This window comes from Sciurus vulgaris (genome assembly GCF_902686455.1).
Source record: "Sciurus vulgaris genome assembly, chromosome: 5".
Classification (NCBI taxonomy): domain Eukaryota; kingdom Metazoa; phylum Chordata; class Mammalia; order Rodentia; family Sciuridae; genus Sciurus; species Sciurus vulgaris.
In genome coordinates, this window is record NC_136465.1 from 156271105 (window position 1) to 156298364 (window position 27260).

Sequence of the window (27260 nt, forward strand, 5' to 3'; positions counted from 1 at the left end):
TACTAAAAGAAAAGTGAACTCTTAAGCAAAAAAATGTATTACGTAAAATTTTATAATTGAAAAATTCTTTTAAATCTTATAATATAAAATTTTAGTATTTTTATATGACTTAGTGACTTTATTTCTATTCCCTACCATTTATCCTTTTAAAACTTTGTACACACACATGCACACACACACACACACACCTCTGTTTGTGTATCTGAGCTAATTTGTGGATAATTTAGGATTTTTCCCCCCTTTTAGGATCTCTTTCACTCATATTGTCTATTTAATTCCTTTCCAATTTCTTTCTTTCTCTTTCTTACCTAATCTCTGTCACTTAGAGGCCATAGTATAATGCTAAAGTATATTTTTATTGTGTTCATTCAAAGGAGTTTTTGCTGTTTTTAATTGTAAAACGGCTTTAAAATGTCACAAAATTAACTTCCTTTTGTATTTTGCGTTTTACAGGTTTAGCCTGCTTTTATGGTGTATTATTTGTGTTCACATCTGTCTTCTTTTTGATTGTTAATCTGTGCTGCACAGGAAAAGTGTCTGTCTTGTCTTTTTACGTTCCATAAGACCTAACAAAGACTTTCTAATAAAAATGTACTGCATAAACCAAATAAAGTAATTACGAAACAAAACAAAATCTGGTGCCTGCCAGTGTTCTCCCAGCAGTTGATGGACAGGAAGAAACGGGGTGAGAATAACACACCATCTCACTTAAACTAACTCGATTCTGTCTCCAACCTGGACGGTGCAGTGCCCACCAGACGCCGTTGGCGTGTGGCGGGGCGGTCGCCGAGATCCAGCCTGTTTTACCTCAAACGCGTCTGGATCCGGGAACCGCTCCGATTTATCCTTCGGGAAGGCGTTGGGGACAAAGTGGGCAGAGGCGCCAATCGACTGTCTAAATCTAGGCTCTAGCCTCCACTGCCCCGGTACCCCTTCATCCTGGGGACCTACAGCAGAACTGGCCAACCGAAAAGTGCGCGGCACCCGCCACCTGCTTGGTTGCCGCGGGGACCCACGAGGCGCCCCGCCACCGCATCCCCCTCCGCCCCACCCCCAGGCTCCCGTCTCCTCCGCCCGCGGCCCTCCGCGGCCCCAGCCCCCTGTGCAGAGTTTCCCGCCGACTTTGTCCCCTCCCGGGGCTCTATCCCCAGGTTCCAGTCTCAGCCCCTTGGACAGAGCCTCCCACCATGCTGTCGCCACGGCGGATCTACCCTCGAGTTCCCGCACCTGCTCCGGGACAGAGGATTCCCGCGAACCCTATATCCTTCCAGGGGTCTATCCCCAGGTTCCCGCACCTGCCCCTGGACAGAGGTCCCTTCTCAGCACTTCCCCTGGGGGCTCTATCCCCGGGATCCCGCCCCAACCGCTCGGGCAGAGGTCCCCCTGTCCTGCTGCAGGGCTCTACGCCCGGGCTCTCGTCCTGGCCCTCCGGACCTCTCGCGTACCCTCCTGGTGCCCGCACCCCTGGAGGACCCCCTTCCCATGGCCAGTGATCCATGCATCCCGCCCTGATCTGCCGGTGACCGAGCTGCAGCGTCCTTATGTGAAAAGTAGGGACATAAGCTCTACCATCTTTACCCAAAGCGTGAAAAGGCGACCTAAAAAGACTGAAGTCCGTGATCAAGTTTATTGGTAATCGTCAAACTTGTTGGTCTTCTTGTCGTTGTGCCTGAGCTCTCGCCCGCAGCGACCTGGGGGCAGCGTCCGCGGGTGCCCGCCCCGCCCCGCCCCACGCTCCGGGCTCCGGAGGCTCCGCTCGCAGCCCCGCGCCGGACTCCGCCATCCCGCTTGCGGCTGGAGCCTGGTGGCCTTCGCGAGACCCGCGACGCGCGGCGACATGGCGGGCGGCCACCGCCTCCTGCTGGAGAACGCGCGGCAAGTGGTGCTGGTGTGCGCCCGCGGCGAGCGCTTTCTGGCCGGCGACGCTCTGCGCAGCCTGGCGGTGCTGGAGGGCGCCAGCCTGGTGGTGGGCACGTAAGTGACCGGCGCCCGGGGGAGGGCTGCCAGCGCCCGAGCCCTCCGCTGGGGCGCCGATCCGCATAGGCTCCGCAGCTTGCGGTACTTTCAGCCGAACCGGTTGAAAGCTTCCCGGCAACTTAGAGACAGTGGCAAGCCTGTCCTTTAGGCGCCTGGTGTTAGCATGTGGGACTGCTTTGGGTTGCCGTCGGTGAAAAAAAGTGCTCAAACTGACGACTCCATTAGAATGCATCCGGACCCCGCTTGTGTCGCTAAAATACCATTGTCCAACAATCAGAGCGGTTTCGTGTCCTCTTCTGGAGGTGCAGCCAGGGACCACCTTTGTCAGATGGGCTGGGATTTCTTCCTTCCTTCCTTCCTTCCTTCCTTCCTCCCTCCCTCCCTCCCTCCCTCCCTCCCTCCCTTCCTTCCTTCCTTCCTTCCTTCCTTCCCCCACCCGGCTTCCTTCCCTCTATTCCCGGATTTTTTTTTTTTTTTTTTTGTACCTGGGATTGAACCCGGGGCCATATCCCCAGCCCATTTAAATATTTTATTTAGAGACAGGATCTTGCTGAGTTGCTTAGGCCTCGCGAAATTGCTGAGGCTGGCTTTGAACTCTCAATCCTCCTGCTTCAACTTCCCAAGTCGCTGGGATGACAGGGGTGCACCACTGCATTCATCTCATTCCCGGACCTTTAAATCAGCACCTCTGGGGATGGAGTTCTGAAGCCTGAACATTTTTAAAAGAACCTCTCGGATCCCTGCGGTCTGCACACTAAAGTCCAAAAAACGGGAAGACAAATGGCCGTGACTTTGGGTAATAGGGATCAGGATTTGACCTGATTAAAGGAGGTTATTTTAGGTTATTTTCTCTTCACCTTCTGTTCCCTGTCAAACGTGAATAAAAGAACAAAGTTTGGGAAGGCCACCTGGAGTAGGACTGGGGGTTGGATGGGGATTTGCATCCTATCCCCAAGGTTCCTGCCAAGATTGAACCTGATGTGGCAAACAGACTTCTGCTTATCTGAGGCTGCTCAGGGTTGCCTAAGAGCCCAGATTTTAGGGATTTTGGTTTTGTTTTCAATTAATATATGGACGAAAACAACGTCACTTTCGAAAATTTGTTAAAATCAGAATCACACACTTGCTTAGAAAGTTGAGAAAATATTTACTCAGGTTGGGAAACAGACTCCATAGAAGTTATACTAATACTACCAACATGAGGTCTTGGATTCCTAGACATTCTATATCATGTTCACATCAAAACCACATAAAACAGAAAAGGAAAAGGAGGCCGTTGGCTTTGGTCTGGCTGGTGGTTTTCTTGATTTGAATCTGCTTCATGGTTAGAACTTGTTGGATTTATTATATTAAAATACAGTCACAGGAATATTCAGAACTTTACTGCTCAGAAATGACTGCAACTGGATTAGGTTGTTTTTATTTCACTTACACCATCATCACTATTTTATACACATGCAATATAAATTATGGGATTGAAAGAGTTATTTATTTGGTGATTCCAGTTGCTTTGAAATTTGTTTCCTGCCTTCATTATTTGAATATTTTAAGTTAAAAACTTTTTCAGGGTGAATCGTTTAGGTAATTGTCTCAAATTTTCACAACCTTTTCCTTATGCAGAACCTGTGTGTCCAAAGTCAACCTGATCCTGCTTCCCTTTTGGTAGACGAGAAGAGAGCAAGCTGGGAGAGAGAGTTGGGGGTGGGGAGGGAGAGGTGTACTGAGGATGGAAGAAGTTCCATTTCAAAGTCTGAAATGGATCAGTTTTAGTGGTGTCTTCTGATTAGATTGAGTCTCAGCAAGATCACCAACAGTCAATTCCTTCTAGGCTCTAGGAAAGAAAACGGAGGAATTCCAGAAACTCCCCCTTCCTAAAAATATCTCAGTGATTATCTGCCATGGAACCTAAATTCCACCAAAGGGGGGTGTGTGTGTGTGTGTGTGTGTGTGTATGTGTTTGTTTGGTGGCTAATCTTGAAGAAGCTTCTGATTCTGTCACCAGAAGGTAGGAAGAGAAGCACTGACTGTCATTTTCTTTACAAGTGTCTCATCCAAAGGCTAAAACCAAGATGGAAATGTCATAATGAACAAAAGAAGTAGGGAGGGCTGGGGTTGTGACTCAGTGGTAGAGCGCCCCCTAGCAGGTGCGAGGCACTGGGCATATAAATAAATGAAAGATACTGTGTCCATCTCCAACTAAAAATATTATTTTTAAAAAAAGAAGGAATGAGAATACAAATTCATCCACAAGGGCAATTTGTTATAGCTTGTCAGAGAGAAAAAAAAAAAAAAAAAGAAAGAAAGAAAAGGAAAACACTGAAGCAAAAGCGGATGAGTGCTTTGTCCTCCCTCTTGGAGGCCAGTAAGAGTCAAGCAGATGATGAACCTAAAAGAAGCAGGGTCTTTCCATTCATTCATCAAACGTGTACTGAGCTGTTAGATGGTGGTCAGCACTGGGGTGCAAAATGGCTGAGACTGGTCCTGCTCTCACAGAGCTGAGTCTACCAAGGGACAAGATGCAGGAAAAGATAATTGTAACACTGTATGGTAAGGGCAAAGGTAGAGAGTATAATTATGGGGTGCATGAGAATCACAAACCATCACACATATTGAGCCAAATTGAAAGGGAAAGGGGTTTTTTAATGAGCACGCCAGGCAAATGGTGGCTGGGAGCAGGCTAATGCCTCAAAGAACTCCCAGCCCCTGAATTTTGGAAGTACAGTGTTTATAAAGGCAAAATTCACAAAAACCACAAGAACAATTGAGGCACATGTAGGTCAGAAAGACCCTGTAGAGAGTTATTTTGATTACATGAGAGAATAGTTTGATTACACATTTCAGAGTCATTTTTGTTATACATCAGGCCCCACAGTCAGGGATTGGGGACATCCCACTATACTGTCCACATAGACGCAGCTTCAGGAGGCTGAAAGGAAAACATGATAAGCAAGCACACGATGGAGTCAGGTCAGAACAAAATGGCGTTACTTTGGTTGTTTTTCCATTTCAGTATGTGCAGGGTGGGGCTTTTAAGAACTGTACAAAGGGCCACCTAACCAATGGGAGATGTGTCAGATCTATCTGTCCGTAAAATAAGAGCAGTTTTTAGGCTTTAGGAATTCAGATGGTCTATGTGTTGATTCCACAAAGTTTCACAGAGCATTTGGAGGGCCGCTGGAAGAAGTGCTGAGCTGCTCAGTCGTCCTCATTATCTTTTTCACGTGAGGCCTGCCCTGATGAAGCAGCGGGCTTGCTGGTTTGCTTTGCTGCTTTCAGAAGAGTCTGTAGAATTGTTCTTTTTAGACTTTTCAAAATAGGAAGTAAATAAAACAACAGCAACACTTACCTGTTCCTTTTTTTTCTTTAAAAAAAAAAAAAAAAAGACCTGTGATGTATATTTATTGTGGAAAAAGTGAGAAGTAACAAAGAACCTCAGCATTATGTAGCATTATAAGGCACCAATAAAAAATATGGAAAAAAAGAAGTGAGAAAATACAAATAAACAAGAAGGAAAAAAAAAAAAAAAAAACAATCACTCAAATCCAACATTCAGTGAACCATTGTCAACTGGTTCCTAAAAATATCTCAATGATTATCATGGAGCCTAAATTCTATCAGAGGGGTGTGGTGTGTATGTATGTGTGTGTGTGTGGTGTGTGTGGTGTGTATGTATGTGTGTGTGTGTGTGTGTGTGTGTTTTCTTTCATTTATGTGCTTCTTCCTTCAGATGTTTTTCTGTGCAGATAGAAATGCATAAACATACAGTTTTGTAAAGAAATGGAGGTATACTGTTTTAGATTCTTGTTTTTTGTTGTCGTTTTTGTTCACTTAGTAACAAACAGTAAAAATCTCACCAATAGATGACACTAATAGATATCTTTGTCATATTTAATGGCTACTGAAAAACATTTTTAGAAGAATACTTTTATTTCTTTTGATAACTGTCCGCAGACACAAGCCTTTGTTCAAACATTTTTGGAAACCACCAATGAATGAGAAGCCACAGATGGTAGATAATCACGTGATTAGTGTGGTCAGGAAGGGACCCAGTGCCCTCAAAAGTGTCCTCCTGCACAGATTGAGCTGTCAGAGATTTACTTCTTAGGTTTGACCCTGTTAAAACACAATACTTCCTAGAGCAGTGTCAGTCATTAACGCTTTCCGCAGGGTAGTTTGTCAGCTCTTTCGCTCAATGGCTTCTGGTTACTACAACTTCCTGCCAAGTGCAGCACAGATCTGATAGAGAAGGAGAAAAATAGTCCCGAGAACATTCTCTTTGACCTTTCCCATTCAAGGGTCAGATTCTAACCTTGCTGGTCTTTTCCACCACCAAGTTCACTGCACAGTAGGAATGACCATTGAATTGGGCTAGATAAAAGCTGTTAATAATAAAGAATTGTATTAATAGGATATAAAACCAAATTTCAAATTTTAATTTCTTATTCTGTCCCTAAATGTATCCTCCTCATCACCCCAACCATTTCCTCCCCTTTCATAATATCTACCTTTTTTATCCAGTTTCTGCTCCTCCTCTCTTATATTGTTAGGTTACCCAAACCACTTCCATTTCTGAATCTCCTACCTCACCTGCTTTTCATGCCTTTTCAGCTCTCAGGATGACAGTCCTGAACCTCCATTTTGGAAACACTAATTTGTAAAGACCCAAACTAACAGTGGCTGAAACAGAATAGAGGTCTATTTCTCTGCTACGTAAAACTTCAGAAGTTAAGACGCAGGGCTAGTTGATGGCAGCACTCTGTGGAGTTGTCAGGGTCTAGGCCCCAGCCACCTTGCTCCACTGTGTGTGGTCAGCTTTCTCACAGAGACTCCATGATTCACGATGGCTGCTCCATCTCTAGTTATGGATTTACATTCCAACCAACGAGAACAGGGGCTGAAAATAATCCTATTGGCTAGAATGTGGTCACATGGCCACACATGGCTGAGGGGAGTCTGGGAAATGTAGTTTTTATTCTGCATGGTCATGGCTTAAGGTTCTAGTACTGTGGGAAAGGGGAACATTGATTTGGGAACAAGCAGCAAACTTGTTACACGTGTTTTGACTTTCTGTCTTCAGTATAGCTTGACTCACTTTCCCAAAGACTCAAGTTTCAAGAGAGAAACAAAATAAATGTTGACTGACATCAAGAAATCCAAAACATAGTTTAAATAATCAATCAAATTTCTCACAAGATTTCCCTAAATTTACTAATATTTTTTTATTTTACTTCAGTGATGGGTTTATAAAAGCTATTGGTCCTGTTGATGTGATTCAAAGACAGTTTTCTGAAGAAACTTTCGAAGAAAGAATTGACTGCTCTGGGAAATGCATCCTACCAGGTACTTGCCTCTTTTTCACAAAGCTCTGAAAGCATTTTTAACAGGTACTGCAGGAACATAAAGAGGAAGAAGGGTAGCTTGTTTTAAACAGGGTCTTACAATAGTATGAAAAAATAATAATGGCTCCATGGATTGAATTTTTCTTTGAATGTCTAGCTGCTTTATAAGGATGAGTTCATGGTAAATCCTTATCACTACCTGGTGAGGTAGATGTCATTGTCTATGTGTTACAGATTAGAAAACTGGAGGTTAGTGAACTATCTTACCCATGACTGTAGAACAGGTAAAGGAAAAACAGGGAATCAAATCCATTCGTTTCTTCTACTTCTTCCCACTCACATGCTGAAGAGAAACCAACTGCATTGTGTTTAAGTTCCAGAACAGTTGGGATGACTTTATTAGTCCAATGCATAGGGGAGGCAAGCAGGACAGCAGCTGTCTCTAGTGCCATAAATACTCTAAATTTGTATGAAGACTTAGAGACACCTGAGAGATTTCTCTACAGTTCACTTTCAATACACACAAAAAAATTTATTAACTATCATCTACGTTATCTCTCTAGTGTGATTTCAGGTGACCACTTGAGAGAAATCTCACAAATTTTGACTTTGACACAAACATAGGGGCTTTATATCTAAGTTTATTTATATAAAACTATGCATTTTAATATAATTAATTTATATAAAATTTTTGTATTTTAAAAATGTGTGTTGAGCCAGGCTTGGTGGCACACACCTGTAATCCCAGCAGCTCAGGAGGCTGAGGCAGGAGGATCACAAGTTCAAAACCTGCCTCAGGAGCAGCGAAGTGCTAAGTAACTCAGGGAGACACTGTCTCTAAATAAAGTACAAAATAAGGCTGGGAATGTGGCTTGGTGACCAAGTGCCCCTGAGTTTAATCTCCAGTACCCCCCCCCAAAAAAAAGTATATAGACACATCTGAATGAGCCTCTATGTTCTGGTTTTTGGGGGTCAGAATACAAAGTAAGGGTGAAATGTTATAAGAAAAAGAAGAGCATGATAGAAAACAATCTGAATAGGGGCTTTGAACTTAGTCTAATCAAAACCATTTATGAGCCGTTTTAAATTTTTTGGGGGGTGGGGGGTTACTAGGGATTTAACTCAGGGCACTTAACCACTGAGCTTCATCCCCAGCCCTATTTTCTATTTTATTTAAAGGCAGGGTCTCATTGAATTACTTAGTGCCTCATTTTTGCTGAGGCTGGCTTAGAACTCGAGATCCTCCTGCTTCAGCCTCCTGAGCTGCTGAGATTACAGGCATGCACCACCACACCTGACTTGTTTTAAGTATTTGATAACGACACCCTTTACTAAAATGTACTGGCTAAACAAAAGTTCCAAGTGATTGCTAAAGCTTTTCTTTCTTAAAGATAGATTTATTTTTTGTATTTTTCCTTCTCAAAGTTGCAGTGGGGGTTGGGAGTTGTATCATTGTTCCTTGGTGATATGGTCCTTGGTTTTGCTCAACGAATGATTTTGATAACCTGGTTTAAAGGCTTGTTTGCTCAGCATGGACTTTCTGGGCCAAGAAACATCTGTAAGGAATATTATCACCAGGTTGAGTTACTTTCCTGCATTAGAGGGTTCAAATGAGCCAGACAGAGGAGCCCTCTCAGACATAGTCTTCTACTCTTGCCTACTCCAAACTGGATGGTGGCCACCATACTTCCCTAAGAGCATCATGGGGCAGACTGCCTGCTGTCAAAGTGCCTCCTGCTCTTAACTCTGTGGTGACCTGATTTATTGATTGCAGGTTTGGTGGATGCCCACACACATCCCGTATGGGCTGGTGAGAGAGTCCACGAGTTTGCAATGAAGGTAACTGCACTGAATAATGGCAAATCCAAATAAAGTACAGTCCTTTTTCTAAAGAGTCACAGGCTGTCCACCTTTGCCATACGAGTCTATGTGTCTTTTTAATATATCTGCCTGAGTAAGGGAAACAAATGACAACAAAATGTATTTATAACTGCCCCAGATCTTTCTATCATATGTAAGACTGGCAAACACTTGAAGTAGAATAGCATTGGAAAATTCTTAGCCATGCCCTCCTTTCAGAACAAAGCTGAGCATGTGGCCCACTGATTTTTCCTTTTTTTTTCCCTTCAAGTCACTCCCTATAGTACCTTTTTTTTTTTTGGTACCGGGGATTGAACTCAGGGGCACTCTATTACTGAGCCACATCCCCAGCCCTATTTTGTATGTTATTTAGAGACAGAGTCTCACTGAGTTACTTAGCACCTCACCATTGCTGAGGCTAACTTTGAACTTGCCTCCTGTCTCAGCCTCCCTAGCCGCTGGGATTACAGGGGTGTGCCACCGCACCCAGCTTATAGTAGCATTTGAAAGAGCTCCAAGAAACTGTTTGAAAATCACCATTCCATGGGGCCAAATGTGGAAGAGTGCATGACAAAATAATCACAAAAATAAGAAGTATTATGCTATTCTCTTTTCTAATAAAAAAAGAGACATTAAGAATTATAAAAGTCTCTTCCAGTTGAGTATTATCCAAAATCCTTGGTTGGAGCCCTTTTCACATTGTTTAAGGAAAAAAGGGCAGCTGAATGGAATTATTTCAGAAAAAAGGAAAAAACTTCTTCAAGTATATTTCTTCTTCAACAAACTAAAACTCTTTTTAAGACCATTTTCTTAAGTCAAGTATTTCAGAGCTAAGGCACCACTGGAGACTGCAGTCCAGGACTGTCATTACATAGGTGGAGAAAGTCGGGTCCAGAGAAGGGAGGGTGTTGACTGAGGTCACCCGCTGAGGATGGCAGAGCCCGCTGAGAGCTCGGGCCAGGAGATCCAGGCCCACACTCTGCAGTACAGAGTAACTGAAGCCACTGGACCCAGGAAGAGCCTCTCTATTTTCTTGAGTGATAAAGGTCAGGCTCCAAACTCTGGTGCCCAAATATTGAGATATGGAAATGGCTCTGGGTTTCTTTAGGGGAGGTTTGAATAATTGTATTGGTGGTCCCTGAACCCCCTACCCTTTGTTGTTTCAAATATGCTGAGACATGTATGGAGGACTGAGACTCAGCTGGTACACACTGGGGTTAGGGTTGTTAAAATATTGAAATTCCCTTGTAACAGCACTAATTGATTGCTGCCTCCCTGGGACCCCAATTGTCTACACAGCATATCTCCCCTTTCTGCCTCTCCAGCGCCTTCCTGGGACCCCCTCCCCAGCTCCCTTCAATCTGGTGCCTGGCAGAGTGCAGCTTTAGGACAATGGGCATCCTTTCTGGTCTGGTCAGTTGGTGCTTGTGCCCTCTTGCTTCTTAATCGTTTTTAAATATCCCCCTTGGAGGCAGGTTCGATGCCTTGTCTGCGACCTCCCCTGAATGAGCCGTGTGTTCAGTTGGCAGGGGCCACGTACATGGAAATTCACCAGGCGGGGGGAGGGATCAACTTCACGGTGGAGCGCACCCGCCAAGCCTCGGAGGAGGAGCTGTTCTGCTCTTTCCAGCAGCGGCTTCAGTGCATGATGAGGGCTGGCACCACGCTGGTGGAGTGCAAGAGCGGATACGGCCTCAACCTGGAGACGGAGCTCAAGATGCTGCGCGTGATCGAGCGTGCCCGGAGAGAGGGGCGCGTCGGCATCTCGGCCACTTACTGCGGGGCTCACTCAGTGCCCAAGTAATCTCAGCTGGTGGGACCAGGGTGGAACTTAGTGGGAACGAAGCGCAGACTGCGTTCCGGGGACGGAGGTGCATCTGTACTTTAGCTCTTGCAAGAGACCGGTAGAAACAAGGCTTTGGAAAGATGTTCAGCTTCTAATGGACCAGCCACTTTGGACAGGTGGTTTTAGGATGGAGCTACATCCAGCCCCATCAGTTTTCATCAGTGATGAGATAAGAGGAGAAGTTTCAAGTTCTTTTGGTTTGCAAAAAGAAATGACCCCTTTGTAGTCCTTTAAAACTGTAGATGCTAATATGAATAATTTCCTCTGGTAAATTAATTTTCATAAAAGCCCCAAAGTAGCATAAAAGTAGAGATTATACTAATGCCCTATAGAAGAAAGAGCAAACCTTAGGTGACTCAGAAGAGTCCCCCAACGTTAGAGAAACTAAAAAAAAAAAAAAAAAAAAAAAAAAAAAAAAAACTATAAATATCCCAGTGATCTTTATTGTAAGTTTTAGCATTTATATTTCTGAACTTATTAAAACTTAAAACTGCACCGAGAAATTTTTACACAGCCTGTCTATAGAAAACAGTAGATTTTTATCCCCTAATGTAATAGAAAGTATGATAGTCTTTCCTACACACACACACAAACAGAAATACAGTGTGGTATGGTCTCTGACTTTGCAGTGATGAAACCTGAGTTTGAATCCAGCTTAGCCCCCTCTAGTTGGGTGACTTTGAGGATGTGACAGCTTTTTTGAACATGAATTACAAATCTGTACACAGAGCTGCATAACATCATGTTCCATAGGATTGTCTCGAGAAATAGAAATAATTTTTGTAAGCACCCATCTCCTCATGTTCTGCCAAGCACTGCAAGGAGAGCCAGGTGCCCCTGCAATGTTCGATCTCTATCCACTTTCTGAATGGTGACACAGAGCAAGAGCTTTCCATGTGTCCAGTACAGGGTTGAGGTGTTGCAAAATTCTATCTGCCAGTGACCCTCAGAGTTCTGTGTCTCAGTTCCCTAAGGTGCAAATCACAACTACCTAATAAGTCCAAAGTTGTGGAGCCAGCAAGAGGTGCGGCTCTGTGTCTATCGGATTTTAAAAGCCCAGCCCTTTCCAAGATGGAATGACCCCAAATTTTTAGAAAGCATTTCAAGGTCTCCTGTTGTCCTCTTTGGCCATGTCCCCTGGTCGTGAGACAGGAAGCCTTAGCAGATGCTTCAGGAAACATTGTGGAGAAAGAGGAAGGAAAAGGCAGGATGATAGCTGGGTACTAGGTGAGGGAACCACAGTTGGGTTTTCAGGGAAGCATCCAGGATGTCATAGAAGGGTCCTTGATGGGGAAATTCACCTTTGCTGTCAGGTGGCCTTATTGGCATCCCCAAACAGCATGGGTGTTTTAGCATGGGGGAGAAATTTGTGTCTCTGTAAGATGGGTACAGAAAGAAACCTGGATACCTCTGCTGTGCTGGCATGGCTCAGTTAAGAATCCTGAGATTTAGCCCTTTGAGGGTTTGAGGTAATTTACCGTTACTGTTTCTCAGGTTCTCCAAATGCCGGTGACTGTTTCTCCATTAAAAAAAAAAAAAAAAAATATATATATATATATATATATATATATATGTGTGTGTGTGTGTGTGTATGTATATGTATATTTAAGGATATATTTTAAATATATATATACATATATATTTTATACACACACACACACACACATATATATATATATATATATATATATATATTTTTTTTTTTTTTTCCCCCTCATGGTAATTTTATTTTCTTCCATCAGAGGAAAAACTGCCAAGGAAGCTGCTGATGACATCATCAAGAACCACCTCCCAAAGCTGAAGGAACTTGGCAGAGATGGGGAAATACACGTTGACAATATAGATGTGTTCTGTGAGAAGGGCGTCTTTGATCTGGATTCCACCAGGAGGATTCTTCAAAGTGGAAAAGAGATGGGGTTACAGATTAACTTCCACGGGGATGAGCTGCACCCAGTGAAGGCTGCTGAGGTACGGCTGACCTTGGGCACGTCCTTGTCAACATGCATTCTTGCACAGTCCTGCCATGGAAAACTTAATCCATTTGTTCGAAGTTAAGAGTCACCTTCTGAAAAGACAGAGCGGGGAAATCTGAACAATGTGCAGTTTGGTCTGGTTGAGGCTGGGAAACCCTGACCTCTACTAGAAACTTACTTTTTTTCCCCTGCAGATCATTTACTCTTTTTTTCTTTTTGACGCTGGAGATTAAACCCAGGACCACACTCACACTAAACACGTGCATTACCACTGAGCTATATCCCCAACTTGATCGTTTACTTTTATTATTAACTGTTGATACTAATGTGGGGGGAGGCTCTCTGTGATTTCAGTTATTGAACTCACAACATACTTTGGTACCAAGCCACACTATCACAGTACAGTAATTTCATATGTAGCTTCTAGAATCTTCTTGTGGTAACATCTGGATCAATGTTGGTGGAACACACCATGAACAGTCACAGGATGGTTTCAAATCTACATGTCTTGCCCGGAGTGATTTATTCATCCTTTCAACCTGTGTGCCAGGCACTGTTCTAGATGTTAGGAACTTAGCAGTGAATAAGCCGGTCCCTACAATTGAGAATTTAGACATCTCTCTTCTAAGCCCTGCTGCTTAAAATATAACTGCTCGGGGACGTAAATACAGTTGCAGATATTCCACCTGCATCTCAAGCACAGCTTGGCCAACTGGCCTTCTTGTGTCACTTCCGGTCTTGTCTTATGTTTTCTGCCCCAGTGACCAGCACCATCCTCTGTTTGCTGCCTAAGTAAAAAAAAAAAAAAACCCGGGCATTATTCTGACACCTCTCTCCCCTCCTCTACCATATTCCAACAAATCACCAAAGCCTACCAATTCTCCTCCTGCATCCATTTCTCTCCCCTCACTGCCTGGTTCAAACCACCTTCAGCTCTCACCTGGATTCCTCCATAACTGTTCTCTTGGCCTCAATCTAGCATCCACTTCAATCCTTTTCCTTAACCTGTACCCCTTGCAGTTGAAATTTCATGTCCATTCTTTCCCTCCATTGCTTAGACCACATAAAAGACAAATATGGTTCTTAGGACAAATTCCACACGCGGTGTGTGTCTTACCAGGACCTGACCCTGCCTTACCTGTCCATCTTCCCGCCCACCTCGCTCCTTCCCGTTTTCACTCCCACCGGCCTCTCTATCATGAACCAGCCACAAAAAAACTACTCTTAATACCCGATGCCTCCGTACGTGCTGTTCCTTCCTCTGAACTCCCCTTTCTCTAACTAGTCTTAATCCCATGTTTCATCTTAGCTACTTTTCTGGGACTTCTTCCTAGCCCTCCCTGAGAGTAGCTTATGGCCTCTCCCAGTCCTTTCCCCACTGGGTTAAAACCCAGTGACCCCTACTGGACTACAGCACACTGAGCATTGTGCCCAATCCTCAGCCAATCCTGGAGGTCAGCACAGCGCCCAGAGTACAGATGGCCTTTTGTAAATCAATACTTGTTGAATGTTTGTTGAATGAACACAAACCGAGATACTTTCGGTTACAAAGAGCGACTGAAGAAGTCAATACCCCTAATCAGCAAATCGAGTTTGGAAGAGTGGGGGTGAGTTCAACGTCAGGAAGAAACTTCCCCACAGAACATAATCAGTCCTGTGGGCTACCACACTCCCCAGAGTCCCAGTTCAAAATTTCTCAAGCCTGAGCAAGCTGCTGACCAAGGGGTCAGCTCTTCCCTGCTCTGGATGTGGCAATACAGCCTCCCTGGGTCACATCAATGTCAGTCTACTGTCCGCCCCACGTCACCTGTTAGCTTGGGGCTCTTGTGTGTGCAAACTCAACTGGTTGGGAATATAGTATATGATGAGACTCAGTTCAGTGGAATCCACTTTAAAGCAATGCTTCCACCTAATAATCTAACTCCAGTTTCTCGCCTGGAGGGAAATCAAGTTCAGTTTGATAGTCTCAAATTATTCACATAATTCCACATTTTGAAAGTTTATTTTCCTAACTGATATGTTTTCACAGAATGCAATGGCATTCCCAAAGTACCTATCTTTATTGTGTTTTTATGATACTATGACAATTATAATTTATTACCAGTTTTACTCAAACGTTTTACTCTGATCTGTAAGTTTCACAAAATTTTCTGCTTCAGAAACTATCTGAAAGCATTTGTTGTTTAAAACTAGTATTAAAGGTAGGAATGGTGGTGCATGCCTGTAATCCCAGCAATTTGGGAGGTTGAGGCAGGAGGATCACAAGTTTGAGGCTAGCCTCAGCAACTTCGTGAGACCCTGTCTCAAAAACAAAAAATAGAAAGGGCTCGGAATGTGACTCAGTGATAAAGCACCCCTGGGTTAAATCCCTGGTACCAAAAAAAAAAAAAAAAAAAAAAAGGAACGCCCTGTTAATTTTCAAATATACATCAATTATAAACCCTGTGTCCCTTGAGAGGCTTGTGCTTATAAAAGGCAGTTGACAAGAAAGCCTACAAATACAGTGTTGCTTTCTTTTTGTAGGAGAACCATTTTCAGGGCGCTGTATCCTTCGTTGTTGCTGTTTGTTAAACCTTTTCCTCTCTGCCCATCCTGCTTAGCTTGGAGCTGAACTGGGAGCCCAGGCAATCAGCCACCTGGAAGAAGTGAGCGATGCAGGCATTGCTGCCATGGCAACGGCCAGGTGCGCTGCTGTCCTTCTGCCGACCACGGCATACATGCTGAGGTGAGAAGACCATTACTCACCCCCGACACCCCAGGCACCAGCCGTGAGGACATAGACTTCTGAGGTGCCTAAACGTCATGCCATGGTCCCCACAAACCCTGAAAAATGCAGATGATGGCAACTAGCTCAGGAAGATACCAATTCTCGGTAAATGTTCTTAAATTAATTACCCTCAGGAAGGAGCTTAACCCAAATTGCCTTTGAGTGGTGGGATTATTGAGGAAGGCGATGCTTTCTTTTTCTTTTCTTCCCCCTGGATTTTGGAAATTTCCAATTTAAAAAATCAACATGCATTACTTTTATAATTAGAAAATAATGAAATAGCAGGGCTCTAGCTCAATGGTGCAGCACTTACCTAGCAGGTGTTAGACCCCAGGTAGCCAGGCATGGTAGCACACGCCTGTAATCCAGAGGTCAGGAGGCAGAGGCAGGAGAATCCCAAGTTTACAGCCAGGCTCAGCAATTTAGCTAGGCCCTGAGCAACGTAGAGAAACCCTGCCTCAAAATAAAAACTGAAAATGTTTGGGGACGTGGCTTAGTGGTTAAGCACCCCTGAGTTCAATCCCCTGTACCAAAAAGAAACAATGGAACAGGTTCTGTGATGTTTAGAACATGCGTAAGATGTTAGAGATACTCAGCAGCACTCGGAACCTGAAGGAAGGTTTTCTAAAAGGATGCTGGAAGTCCCATGATTGGGAACCAGAAGCCTCTGACCCTTGCGAGTGGCAGGATGAGGACACATGGAAGTTATATTTTGTAAAAATTCCCCAGAGATTTTGCCGTGGGTGCTCAATGAACCCAGTACTGCTTGTTCACTAATGCCACTGACCTAGGGTCTGCTAGACACGAGATCTGAGGTCCTCTGACCCTCTCCCTGGTACCACTTCCATGACAGCTGCCAAGTCTGTGGTCTGGGAAGCCAGCATTCCAGAGTCTGTTTATTTTCTCTGGGACGAGGTGCTTTCTGTGCGGTTAGGCTATGTGCTCTTCTGGGGTAGGAGGGGCTTTACAGGTTTCAGATAGTGGTTCTCAACTGCAGGGCAATTTTGTCTCCAGGGGACATTGACATGTCTGGTTGCCACAACTAGGGCATACTACTGACCAGGATGAGTAGAGGCCAGGATGCTGCTAAACATCCCTTGGTACACAGAGCAGCCCCGACCACGAAGAATTATCCAGAACAAGACATGAACTGTGCTAAGGCTGAGAAAGGCCAGGCTTCAGAATATTCTTAGAAGGGAAAAGAAAGGAATATTTCAGTGCTTTTCTTTAATATATTATGGTTTCACACACACACACACACACATATTGTGATTATTATTAATATTCACTTAGTGTAAGGGTAGAGGCAATGTAGGCTACAATCAGAAAATGCTGTTCTTGATTTGACCAACTGCTTCTCTTACACATCTCCATAGTCATTGGTCTAAGTCATCAGTCAATATTTAATACGGCTAATTCTCCACCATTCAAGGAATAAGTTTTTATGTGCACCAAAAAAAGGCTTCCTTTTCCTTGTTTTTACTTTCTTAACATGGAGTAAAAGTCTGAGACCGTGGCCCTGATTGGTTTGTGTCTTGTTCAGACCACAGGAGCAGTTAAAGAGGACTCACTGCTCTCTGACTTCTGTTCTGATTTTTCTGATCTCCCCAGGAGAGAGCTGCAGGGTCCTCTGAGCTCCTTCTTATACCCTGAGCTCCTTCTTGATTCTCATTTTGACAACAACCATTACCTAGTGCCACTGAAGTTCTTCCTTTAACCATGTAGTTCATAAATATATTTGCACATAATATTTATTCAGGAAATACTTACCTTTTTTTTTTTTGGAAGTGCTAGGGAATGAACCTGGGGCCTTAGGTTTTCAAGGCAAGCACTCTACCAACCAAGCTACATCCCCAGCCCCTTGCCTTCATTTTTAATGGAACTTCCTTAAGCTTTTACAGGCTCACACCCTGTCCCCCTAAGTAGAAGGGAGCAGGAGCCATTGGAATGACCCGCAGGAAAGTTCAAAGCTACAACTGTCCCCCTTATCTGCAGTTTTGCTTCCTGAGATTTTGCTTACCCCTGGTCAACTGTGGTCTGAAAACATTCAATGGAAAAAATCCCAGAAACAATTCATAAGTTTTAAATAATTTTTATCACAGTATTTTGTTATGATGGTTCTAGTTTATTATTAGTTATTGTTCTAAATCTTAGTGTGCTTCATTTATGAATCAAACTTTGTCATATATATATATATATATATATATATATATATATATACAAAAAAGTACAGTTGATATTGGAATTTGGTACATCTGAGACCTCAGGCATCCACTCGGTTCTCAGAATGTATCACCTGTGGATAGGGGCGCTGCTCCCCTTTCCTTATACCCTACCTCTGCTTCACTGACATGTCATAGTTGGGAAACATTTGCAGTGGTCCTACAAATTATCAGCCCAGACTAGGAGTGCTTCAAGGACAGCAATCATCTCTGCATTTCTCATAATTTATTAATTTATATACCAACCTGTGTTCTGAGGCCTGCTAGCTGCCAGGCACTGTTCTAGGCATTGGAGATACAGGAACACATGACAAAGTCCTTGTCCTGAAGGAGCTTGCCTTCCAAGGGGAGGAGATGAACAAGGTACTGAGGACAACTGAATATATAAAATATCAGGTGATGCAAAGTGCTAGGAAAAAGGCAAAGTCAAAGTCAGGTAAATGAATAGAGAGCCCGGGTGGGGAGAGGGCTGAGATTTTCTTAAGTTGGTCAGGAAGAGCTTTTTGATGAGGAATGTTCCAGCAGAGACCTAGAAGAGGAGGAGTGAGCCACGTCTAGGGGAGGGAGGGGAATTGTTTAGGAGAGTGTTCTGGGCCCCTAGAGATGGCCAGTGAAATGGTGGAAATGCCCTGGGTGTGCTGGGAGCAAGAGTGAGGCCCGAGAGGCCTGAGCAAGGAGCGGGAGGAGATGAGGGCAGAAGGAAGGGCAGACTTGACAGGGCTTTGGTGCAGACTGCAAGCCCGTGGGAGGCCACTGGAACATTTTTCAATAGCTCAGTGACATGATCTGACCTATTTTTCCAAAAGCTTCCTGTGGCTGTAGATCTTAGGGAGGTGGGGGTGAAACTGGGAAACCAATTAAGATGCTCTTACAAATATCTTGGCAAGAGGTGAATGTGACTTGAATCCATGGTGGTAGCAGGGGGTCTGCATATTATTTGGAACCTGGATGTATTTTTAAGATGGAGCCAGCAAGATTTTTCTAATGAATTGCCCTGTGAGGGGGCGAGGGGGTAGGAAGAGGAGTCAAGGATGACTCTAAGGCTGGCACACAGCACATGCTAACTGGAGGCTTTCTGAATGACTGGCTGCATTTATGGCCCACCGTGTTTTTTTGGGCACCATACATGAGATGCATACTCTTTCCATTGGAACTACAAAGAAGTGCCTGTATTTGGGGAAGGAAATAAAAGATTAATGCAACAAAAATGCAATCATGAAAAATTAATGGATGCCTCCAACAAGTCTTTATTGAGCAGCTACTTGTGCCAGACACTCTGCTGGCGCTGGAGGTGCATTGAAGAGTAAGACAGATAGGTAATTCCTGCCTTTAGGAATTTGAGTCTAAATGCACATATTCTGCTAAATGCAAACAAACCTAGAAAAGTTCTGAAGAGAGCTACTCCTTCTGGCTGGTGCAGGGGATGGAGGTGTCGGTGGCAGGGAAAGTGAGCAGGAAAGAGTGAGATGTAGACTGGGTTTGGATGACTGCATCTTGGACATTTTAGGCAAGGAGAATGGCAAACTCAGAAATATCCAGACAGGAAACCACGGTGGTTGGGGTGCAGCAGCAAGTAGGGGATGGGTAATGAGGCCCTGACAGGAGGCTGGGCTCAGTTTGTGGAGGGCCTCAAATGCCAAACTTAGGTGGACTTTGTAACTATTTTGGGCATGGCTATAAACTGATGCTACTCTGCCACATTCAGAACGCTCCTTGAACATCACGGTATCCTTTATTCAAGCAAACATATTGGTTAAAACCAAGGGTAGGAAGCCCTGGGACAAACACATCATCATTAAAAGAAAAAAAAAAAAAAAAATAGGCCTTTCTGCACATGGTTCTTGGCCTCTGCTAGGCTTGCCAGCAAGAGGAGCAGATGCCATAGCCTAAATACCTGACAGCTGGCTCAGTGAGGGCGCCAACCAATAAATGGACATAGGGCCAGGAGAGGGCCTGGGGTCACCCTCAATAGCTGTATTTAACAACTACTAAGCGGCACTGGTCCATCAAGGCTGAGTAGAAATCCAGGTGTTATCATGAAACATCAGCAAGCAAGCTAGCGCTGCAAGGGCTAACCGAGGAGTAGGAGATGCACTGGGAGGCCAGAGGAGGTGGTAGTCAAAAGGGATGACTGGGAAGTCTTCCCAGAGGAGGTCGCCTAGGCCTCCACCATGGGCTGCAGGACTGCTGACTCAGCACAAATGATCTCATCCACCTACCCATGCCAGCCACTAAGAGGCTGCAACAAATTCCAGTAGTTTCTGAAAAGCTCTACCCCTAGAATGACCCTGTCCCTCCCTTCCTTTCAGTGCCTGCCTGAGAAAGCTCAAGGCTGCAAGGAGAAAATATTCTTTGTTAAAGCCTAAAATCTGTTGATAGGCAGATAGGCCCCCTGAGGCCCTCTGTTACAGCAGTTACTTTTAAAAGCTTGTGATTTTAAGTTCTTTCTCTGCTTCTTTGAGATGTAAATCTTCTCCAACCCAGAACTGTCTTCTCAAGGACCTGCGCCGAGCCATCTCTTTAACAGGCAATCATTCAAGCAGAAAAGTTTTCCTCTTGTTCCCAGGGCTTGGGCCCCTGCCTCCTGCATAAAGGTACAAGTTTGAATCTCCTCCTCCTCCTCCGGATAAGCACCAATGAAGGAACCCGGATCTCACTGACCAGCCCCCTCCAGTGTTTTGCCAATTACCACGTCCCTGATTGAGTGCATGCTACTGTTCCTTCTCTGCTCCCTCAGTCTCTCTTTAAGACCTCCAGTTACCTCTGCACAAATGGAAATTTGGTTAAGTGCATACTGTACTCTTCCCTATTGCAATAGTTATTATTGAACTCAATCTCTCTTATCACTTTAACTAGTATCTGGTTTGTTTATTTTTGACGTCACTTTCAAGTTATATCCTAAAGAATGTAGACTCTTGCCCAGGAGACCCAGGAGATGCCTAATCCAGAAAGAAACACAAACATTTTACACATTAAATTATTGGAACTTTAAAATAGGGCTTACTAAAAATGTTTGAAACTTAAGAAAAAAAGGTTGGCGGGGGGGGCAAATGGAAAATAAAAAGTAGCATTATTCTAACCTCATTAGTTGTTTAATTTTGGAGTTATGAAAAGTTTATCCGATTTTGTTAGAAAATTTTATTAGTTTATTGAAAACCATTTGTTGTAAATGATATTTTTCTCCCTTAGCAACAATCTCTGAATATGTATATGAAGATTGCCAAGATAAATGATCACAAATTAAGTAATAGCCAAGTAATTCCAAAAGCAGAATGATAAAAACCAAGGGTCCTAGAGTTCTGCTTAACTCCACCACCAATCACCTAACTTTGACTTTCTGTTTCTTCTTCCAGAGCATGATGGGGTTGACAGTCTCAAGTTCTCTTCCATTCTAAACGCCTGTCCTATGAAAGTTCCAACTCTTGTGACTGACTGTCATTTCTTTTTCCCCTTAGACTGAAGCAGCCTCGAGCCAGGAAGATGTTAGATGAAGGGGTAATAGTTGCTCTGGGCAGTGATTTCAACCCTAACGCATATTGTTTTTCAATGGTAATTACTTTTTCATGTGTTTTTTGGAGCAGAGTATCTACCAAGCATGTAAATAACTCGAAAATATTTCACCATCTGTTAAAATGTATAGAAGTTCTGAAACTATTTCCCTGTCAAACAAGAAAGGAGAAGTGTACATGGTAGAATAATTGGATTTTTCCTGCACCACATGAACCCCTCTGGGCCTGAAGAGAAGAGAGAAGCTTCTGTTTGCATTATTTTCTGATTCAGCCTTGAGCACTGTGGTTTTACATTAACCCATTTTCCTTCTCTGGAGCAGAACGGAAACTCAAAAAGGTTTTAATAATGTGTGAATGGAAGATTCATCTTCTACAGAAGGGTCTTGAGGAATTGGAAATAAATATTAACAACACAGTTCATAAAAGATTTTTTTTCCCAAAGCATAACCTTCATGTGTACATTTAGATTTTCCCATAGCAATCTAGCAAGTTCCACCTATACATTTCTTGGTGGGGATGGGGTGCGGGATCAAGCCCAGGTGCTGAGTATGAACTCTGCCACTGAGCCACATCCTCAGCCTGGACATTTATCTACCTTTACTTGCTGTGCTGTGCTGAGAAATGTCCTGAGTAGAAGCTGCTGTTCTGTTACTTTCCCCCAATGCTTTTCTTGTCCCGCCTTAGCCCATGGTCATGCACCTGGCCTGTGTGAACATGAGAATGTCCATGCCGGAGGCCTTGGCTGCTGCCACCATCAATGCCGCTTATGCACTGGGAAAATCTCACACGCATGGATCTTTGGAAGTTGGGAAACAGGGAGACCTCCTTGTCATCAATTCATCCAGGTGAGAGTGCTCAACTTGGCCGTTTTATTTTATGCCCACTGACATATGTAATGAGGTTTAAATCCTGTTTCCAGTAGTTATTAGTATCAGGCTCTGACTACACTCAAACACTACCCACTCCCCTCTATCTTTACCCATTTCCAACCAGGACATCTGCCTCCCCATCCCAAGCTTCAACATAGACCAAGTTTTCAGGCCTGGTCATGTCTTGTATCTTTCATAGATTTTCAGGCTCTTGCTGTGTTTACTTGGACTTTGGACTCTAGTGTCCTCTGGCATGTGTTTTTGTTTATCTGCTTGGTTCCCGACCTTCTGCTTGCTCTCAGCTAGCTCCAGCTTGTCATCCTGGTTCTGATTAATTCCCTCTCTGACTTCTGAGACCTACTCCATCTCCAAATCTTCCATGGGTCTGCTGCTACCTGGGCCTCCACTATGTCAACTTGGGTCTTATTGTTCTAAATCCAAAAATTGTACATGCTATGATTCCTTGACCCTCACATGCTTATCACAGCTGTTTGGACCCCACATTCAACAGAGAAGAGTGGCCATTATGGTCAGAATCCACTCCTTCCTTTAAAAATCATGTTTATGTTACCATTCGTGCATGATGTAATGAAGCAAATATAAGATCAAGTTCTTAAATGATATTATTAAGCAACACTTTACTTCTCATAGACCAGTTAGATATTTACCATTTTGTTAAAAAGCTCAAATACCAATGGCCTACTGTAAATCAAGTTTTTAAATGCATTTACAGTTCATTTACAGTGATGATTTTGACTTGTATCCATTGAAAAAAAAGTTTGATTTCTTTCTAGATGGGAGCATTTAATTTACCAGTTTGGAGGCCATCATGAATTAATCGAATATGTTATCGCTAAAGGAAAAGTCATCTATAAAAAATGACAGCCTGGAAGGAAAGAGAAGACACTTCCACCGTATCAAATAAGTCAATATAAGAGATGATACCTTAGTGGTTGATCAGGATCATGTCATTTAAGCCTAAATATACTTCATTGTATTATTAATCCACTTGAAACTCCCGAGGGATTGATTTGAATTGAGTATGTGCACATGGACACATAAAAAGATGAACCTATAGTGATGATAATCTGAAATCATTAAATGGTTTCACAAAGATTGGTTACAAATATGCTGAAGATTAATATAGGAGGGAATCACAAAAATACCTTTGTGGGAAAAGCAGACTTGATTTGAAATGTCCTTTTTGTTTCTGCATCTCAAATTTCAGTTTTAATATTATATTTGGTGAACATCATGAGATGGAAGGAAATCCAAGTGATATGCCCCAAATTAAGCTACAATATACCCTTTTCTAATAAGCAAACTGTTTTCTTTCCTTACACAGTTTGTCTTTCTAGACACTCTTCAGATGAATTAGTGTCCCCAGGGAGAAGGTGTCCTTCCATTTCTACTGTGTTTTCAACCCTAACAATAAAGTGTCACAACAGAAGTCAAGATTCCTCATTTTACACTGGGATATAGGAGCCTTTTGCATTTTGATCAACCCAATAATGTAGTTTTTAAAAATTGTTAAGTCTTTGATTCTCACTAGTTTATAGAAAGATTTTATAGCTCTCAATAAATATTTGCTGGTGCTATTATTATTGTTTCCTTATAGCCCTGGGTGTAGATCACTGGTATTGTCCATAATAGTTTTTTATTTGTTTGTTTTAACAAAGTTGAACAAACAAACAAATTACAAAATCATTTGCAGAGTGAATGATTTATTTATGTAAATGGGTATTTCTAAAGCCATGTGAATTTACTGAAATCTTTTTAAAATGTTTATGCTAGCTTTACAAGCACAACTACACGGTCAAACTTTGTCCTGTTTATGAAAAGTAATTTGACAAGTAAACATGAAATACCAAATTATCATCAAATTTGGGTTAACAAATTTAGGTTAACAATTAGTGAAACTTTACTATACTCAGCATAAACCAAATCAAGATGCCCATATTTGTTACTAAAATGAAATACAGGCTGGGTTTGGGGCTCAGTGAGAGGGCTTGCCTGGCACATGTGAGGCACTGGGTTCGATTCTCAGCACCACATAAAAATGAATAAATAAATAAATAAAGATATTGTGTCCATCTACAACTAAAATTTTTTTTAAAAAAAACAATAAAAATGAAATGAAATAGCTGAAGCATGCTACTTATGAACAAAAGAAGCTTGTTTAGATCAGAGTTTTGGTTGCTGAAAAGTTCTGATGAGCAGGGCATGGGCTCTGGAAAGGGTTCCACTCATGGCAGGTTGCGGTGGTGGGCGTGTGTGTGAGAGGAAGCAGTCACCTCTAGATACATGAAGCCAGAGAGGGACTGTGTGAAGCCAAGCTGAAGGTTTTGTAATAATGGCATTGCAAGAATTCACCAGAGTCCCAGGAGAAAGACCTTAATCGCTTTCAAGGACACACCCCAAATGACCTAAAGACCTCCCATTATGCTCCACCTTCCAAAAGTCCCGCCTCCCAACATCGCCGCAGTGAGGACCTAATGAGACACTCAAGGTGTAGGTTCCTTGTCTCAGAGACAATGGAGGGTGAGAGCAAAGTAACAATTTGTTTTTGAAACAGAAAGGAGCAGAGCTCCTACAAAGGCAGAGTCCTGAGTGGATTGCCACTGAGTTGCAGCTGTCTAGGGGTTTGTATGACATTGCTGGATGCAACCTTTAAAGCCATTCACTGATGACTTTTAGGGAGAGGAGTTTCTGCATCAGTGAGCCCCCTGTCCAATCAGGATGTTGGTCAGGTGTTGTTCATGTGCTTGGTCACCTGCTGTCTGGCTCATCAGATACATGAAGCTGGGCATGCTGGGACAAGAAGCCCGGAATGATTTCAGTGCTGACCCTCACCCTGTCTAGCATATCTTATTGCTGGCTCCTGCTCTCACAAGCTTCCAGCACACAGACTCTTCCAGGATAAACTGCATCCAAACCGTCACAACCCCTTGTGGGAAGGTTAAGGGTAACATGGCGTATCGTTGTACCTGCATCAGGGTCTTCAGGCCTTTGGCCCGCTTGTGGTTGGTGGAGTCTTAAGGGATTGCGTGGGCATATGGTTGCTATAGGTGATGCCTCTCCTGTGACCAGTCCCCTGGCCATCAGTGGGAGTTCAGGAAGCAGAAGATAGGTACAAAGGCCAAAACTAAATGTTAGGTCTATCCTGCACCCAAGCCACATAGGATGATATTCTTTCATCTAAAGAGTAAAAACGCCTTCTAGAAGGTGTTTGCTCTAAATGAAGAGCATTTGTGTCTTTTTCAAGTGAAAGCAGAAGAGGGGACCCACCTGAACCACAGTCCTCCCAGGCTGTGGGTTGTGTCCTTGCAGCTCATGGGAGCTTACTAGAAGGGCAGAACCTTGCCCTCACCCTGGACCTGCTGAATGAGGATCTCTACCTTTAGTCTCCAGGTTGTTCACGTGCTCATTAAAGTCTGAGACGCACTGGACTCTAGGCCCCAGTCCCATGCATCTTCACGCTTCCTCAAACATATCTTTCGAGTCAGCAGCACTGTGCCCTCAGCCTGGGACGCAGTGTCTGCCTGGATCCACAGAGGAGATCCCCAGTGGGTGCCTGAAGATCTCCAGGGGGTTCCTGAAAGCACTGATGGATCCAAAACCCTGTGTATACAGGCACTGTGTCTTTTCCCCCATACATTCATATCTGTGATAAAGTTTAATTTATAAAGTAGGCAAGCGAAGAGAACAACAATAAGAAAAGAAAAACTTTAACAATAAGCTAATAAAAGTTACATGGGTGTGGTTGAAGCCAGAATTAAGGACAGGCAGTTAGTGTAGAAATAGGTGATTGGTCAAATCGAGGAAACAAAGGCCATGAAAGCCATCTGCCTCTGGAAGTTGGAGACTGCCCCTGGGAGAATGGAATGTCAAAGATCTCTGGAGCCCATTGATTACCAAATTTATCTGCCTTTATCAAGGACTGCAAACGGAGGAGCTGCTAATTAATGCCTGCTGGGCCCTTACCTGCCTGAATCACCTTGGCCCTCCCCCTGCCCATGGCTTCTCACTTAATGCAAAATCAGGCTTAGTCATGTAGGCAGGAAGGAGAGATAAGGGGGGGAGAGGACTGGAGAACAAAAGAGACCTTAACCTATAAAAGATGTAGGGTGCGCTCACTTCTTGGGACTTTAGAACATCAGCCATGGCCCCCTTCTTCCTGCCGGGAGAGAAGTCTGTATTATTACCTTTAAATAAAACCTGCTTAATATGCTTGCCTTGGCGTGCTTCCCTAGTGTTCAAACTTCAACATTAGAAGGAGCAGAACTCGTCACCGTTAAACGGGGGTATCATGGTCTCTCTCTAAACTATCTCATTGTTCTTTAACCTTTTCACTTGAAGCACTTTACAGCTTCTCTTTGGCACATTCAAATGGCCAGCATCACTACTCTTGCACTTTGGGGCCAGGATTAAGTAAAACAAGGGCTACTGCACCCACCGAACACAGTTACAGCAATACTATGACAGTTGGGCTGATAACCGAGAAGCCTGCTGAGAGACAGTGTGGACATGCTGGGCAGAGGGATGATTCATGCCCCAGGCAAGATGGAGTGAGATGGCTTGAGATTTCATGGAGCTGCTGAGAATGCAGCACAATTTAAAACCTGTGAATTATTTATTTCTGGAACTTTCTATTTAATAATTTCAGACCACAGTTGACTGCAGGTAACTGACACTGTAGAAAGGAAAAACATGTATAAGGGGAACTGACTGCACTTTCCTTCTCTACATGGGGATATTGGAGCTGGCTGCCTCCCCCTCATGCTCTCACACTGCAGGAGCCTTTATAGCATTGTAGTTTAACTGTCTTTCCCATTTGGTGATGAAGTAACAGAGCAGTGACCTGTCACACCCCCAGAATCCAGTGTAGTGACTGGTTC

At 43.6% G+C, this 27260-nt stretch overlaps 1 protein-coding gene across 1 annotated transcript; it reads left to right on the forward strand.

The window, feature by feature from the left end:
- Window positions 1-1611: 1611 nt before the first annotated feature.
- Window positions 1612-23977, forward strand: AMDHD1 (amidohydrolase domain containing 1). Its single transcript, XM_079139215.1, has 9 exons — window positions 1612-1974; window positions 7211-7317; window positions 9091-9155; window positions 10699-10976; window positions 12765-12990; window positions 15596-15720; window positions 21440-21533; window positions 22178-22338; window positions 23157-23977. The coding sequence occupies exons 1-9, from the start codon at window positions 1838-1840 to the stop codon at window positions 23242-23244; spliced, it is 1281 nt and encodes a 426-aa protein (XP_078995341.1). The 5' UTR covers window positions 1612-1837; the 3' UTR covers window positions 23245-23977.
- Window positions 23978-27260: the final 3283 nt, after the last annotated feature.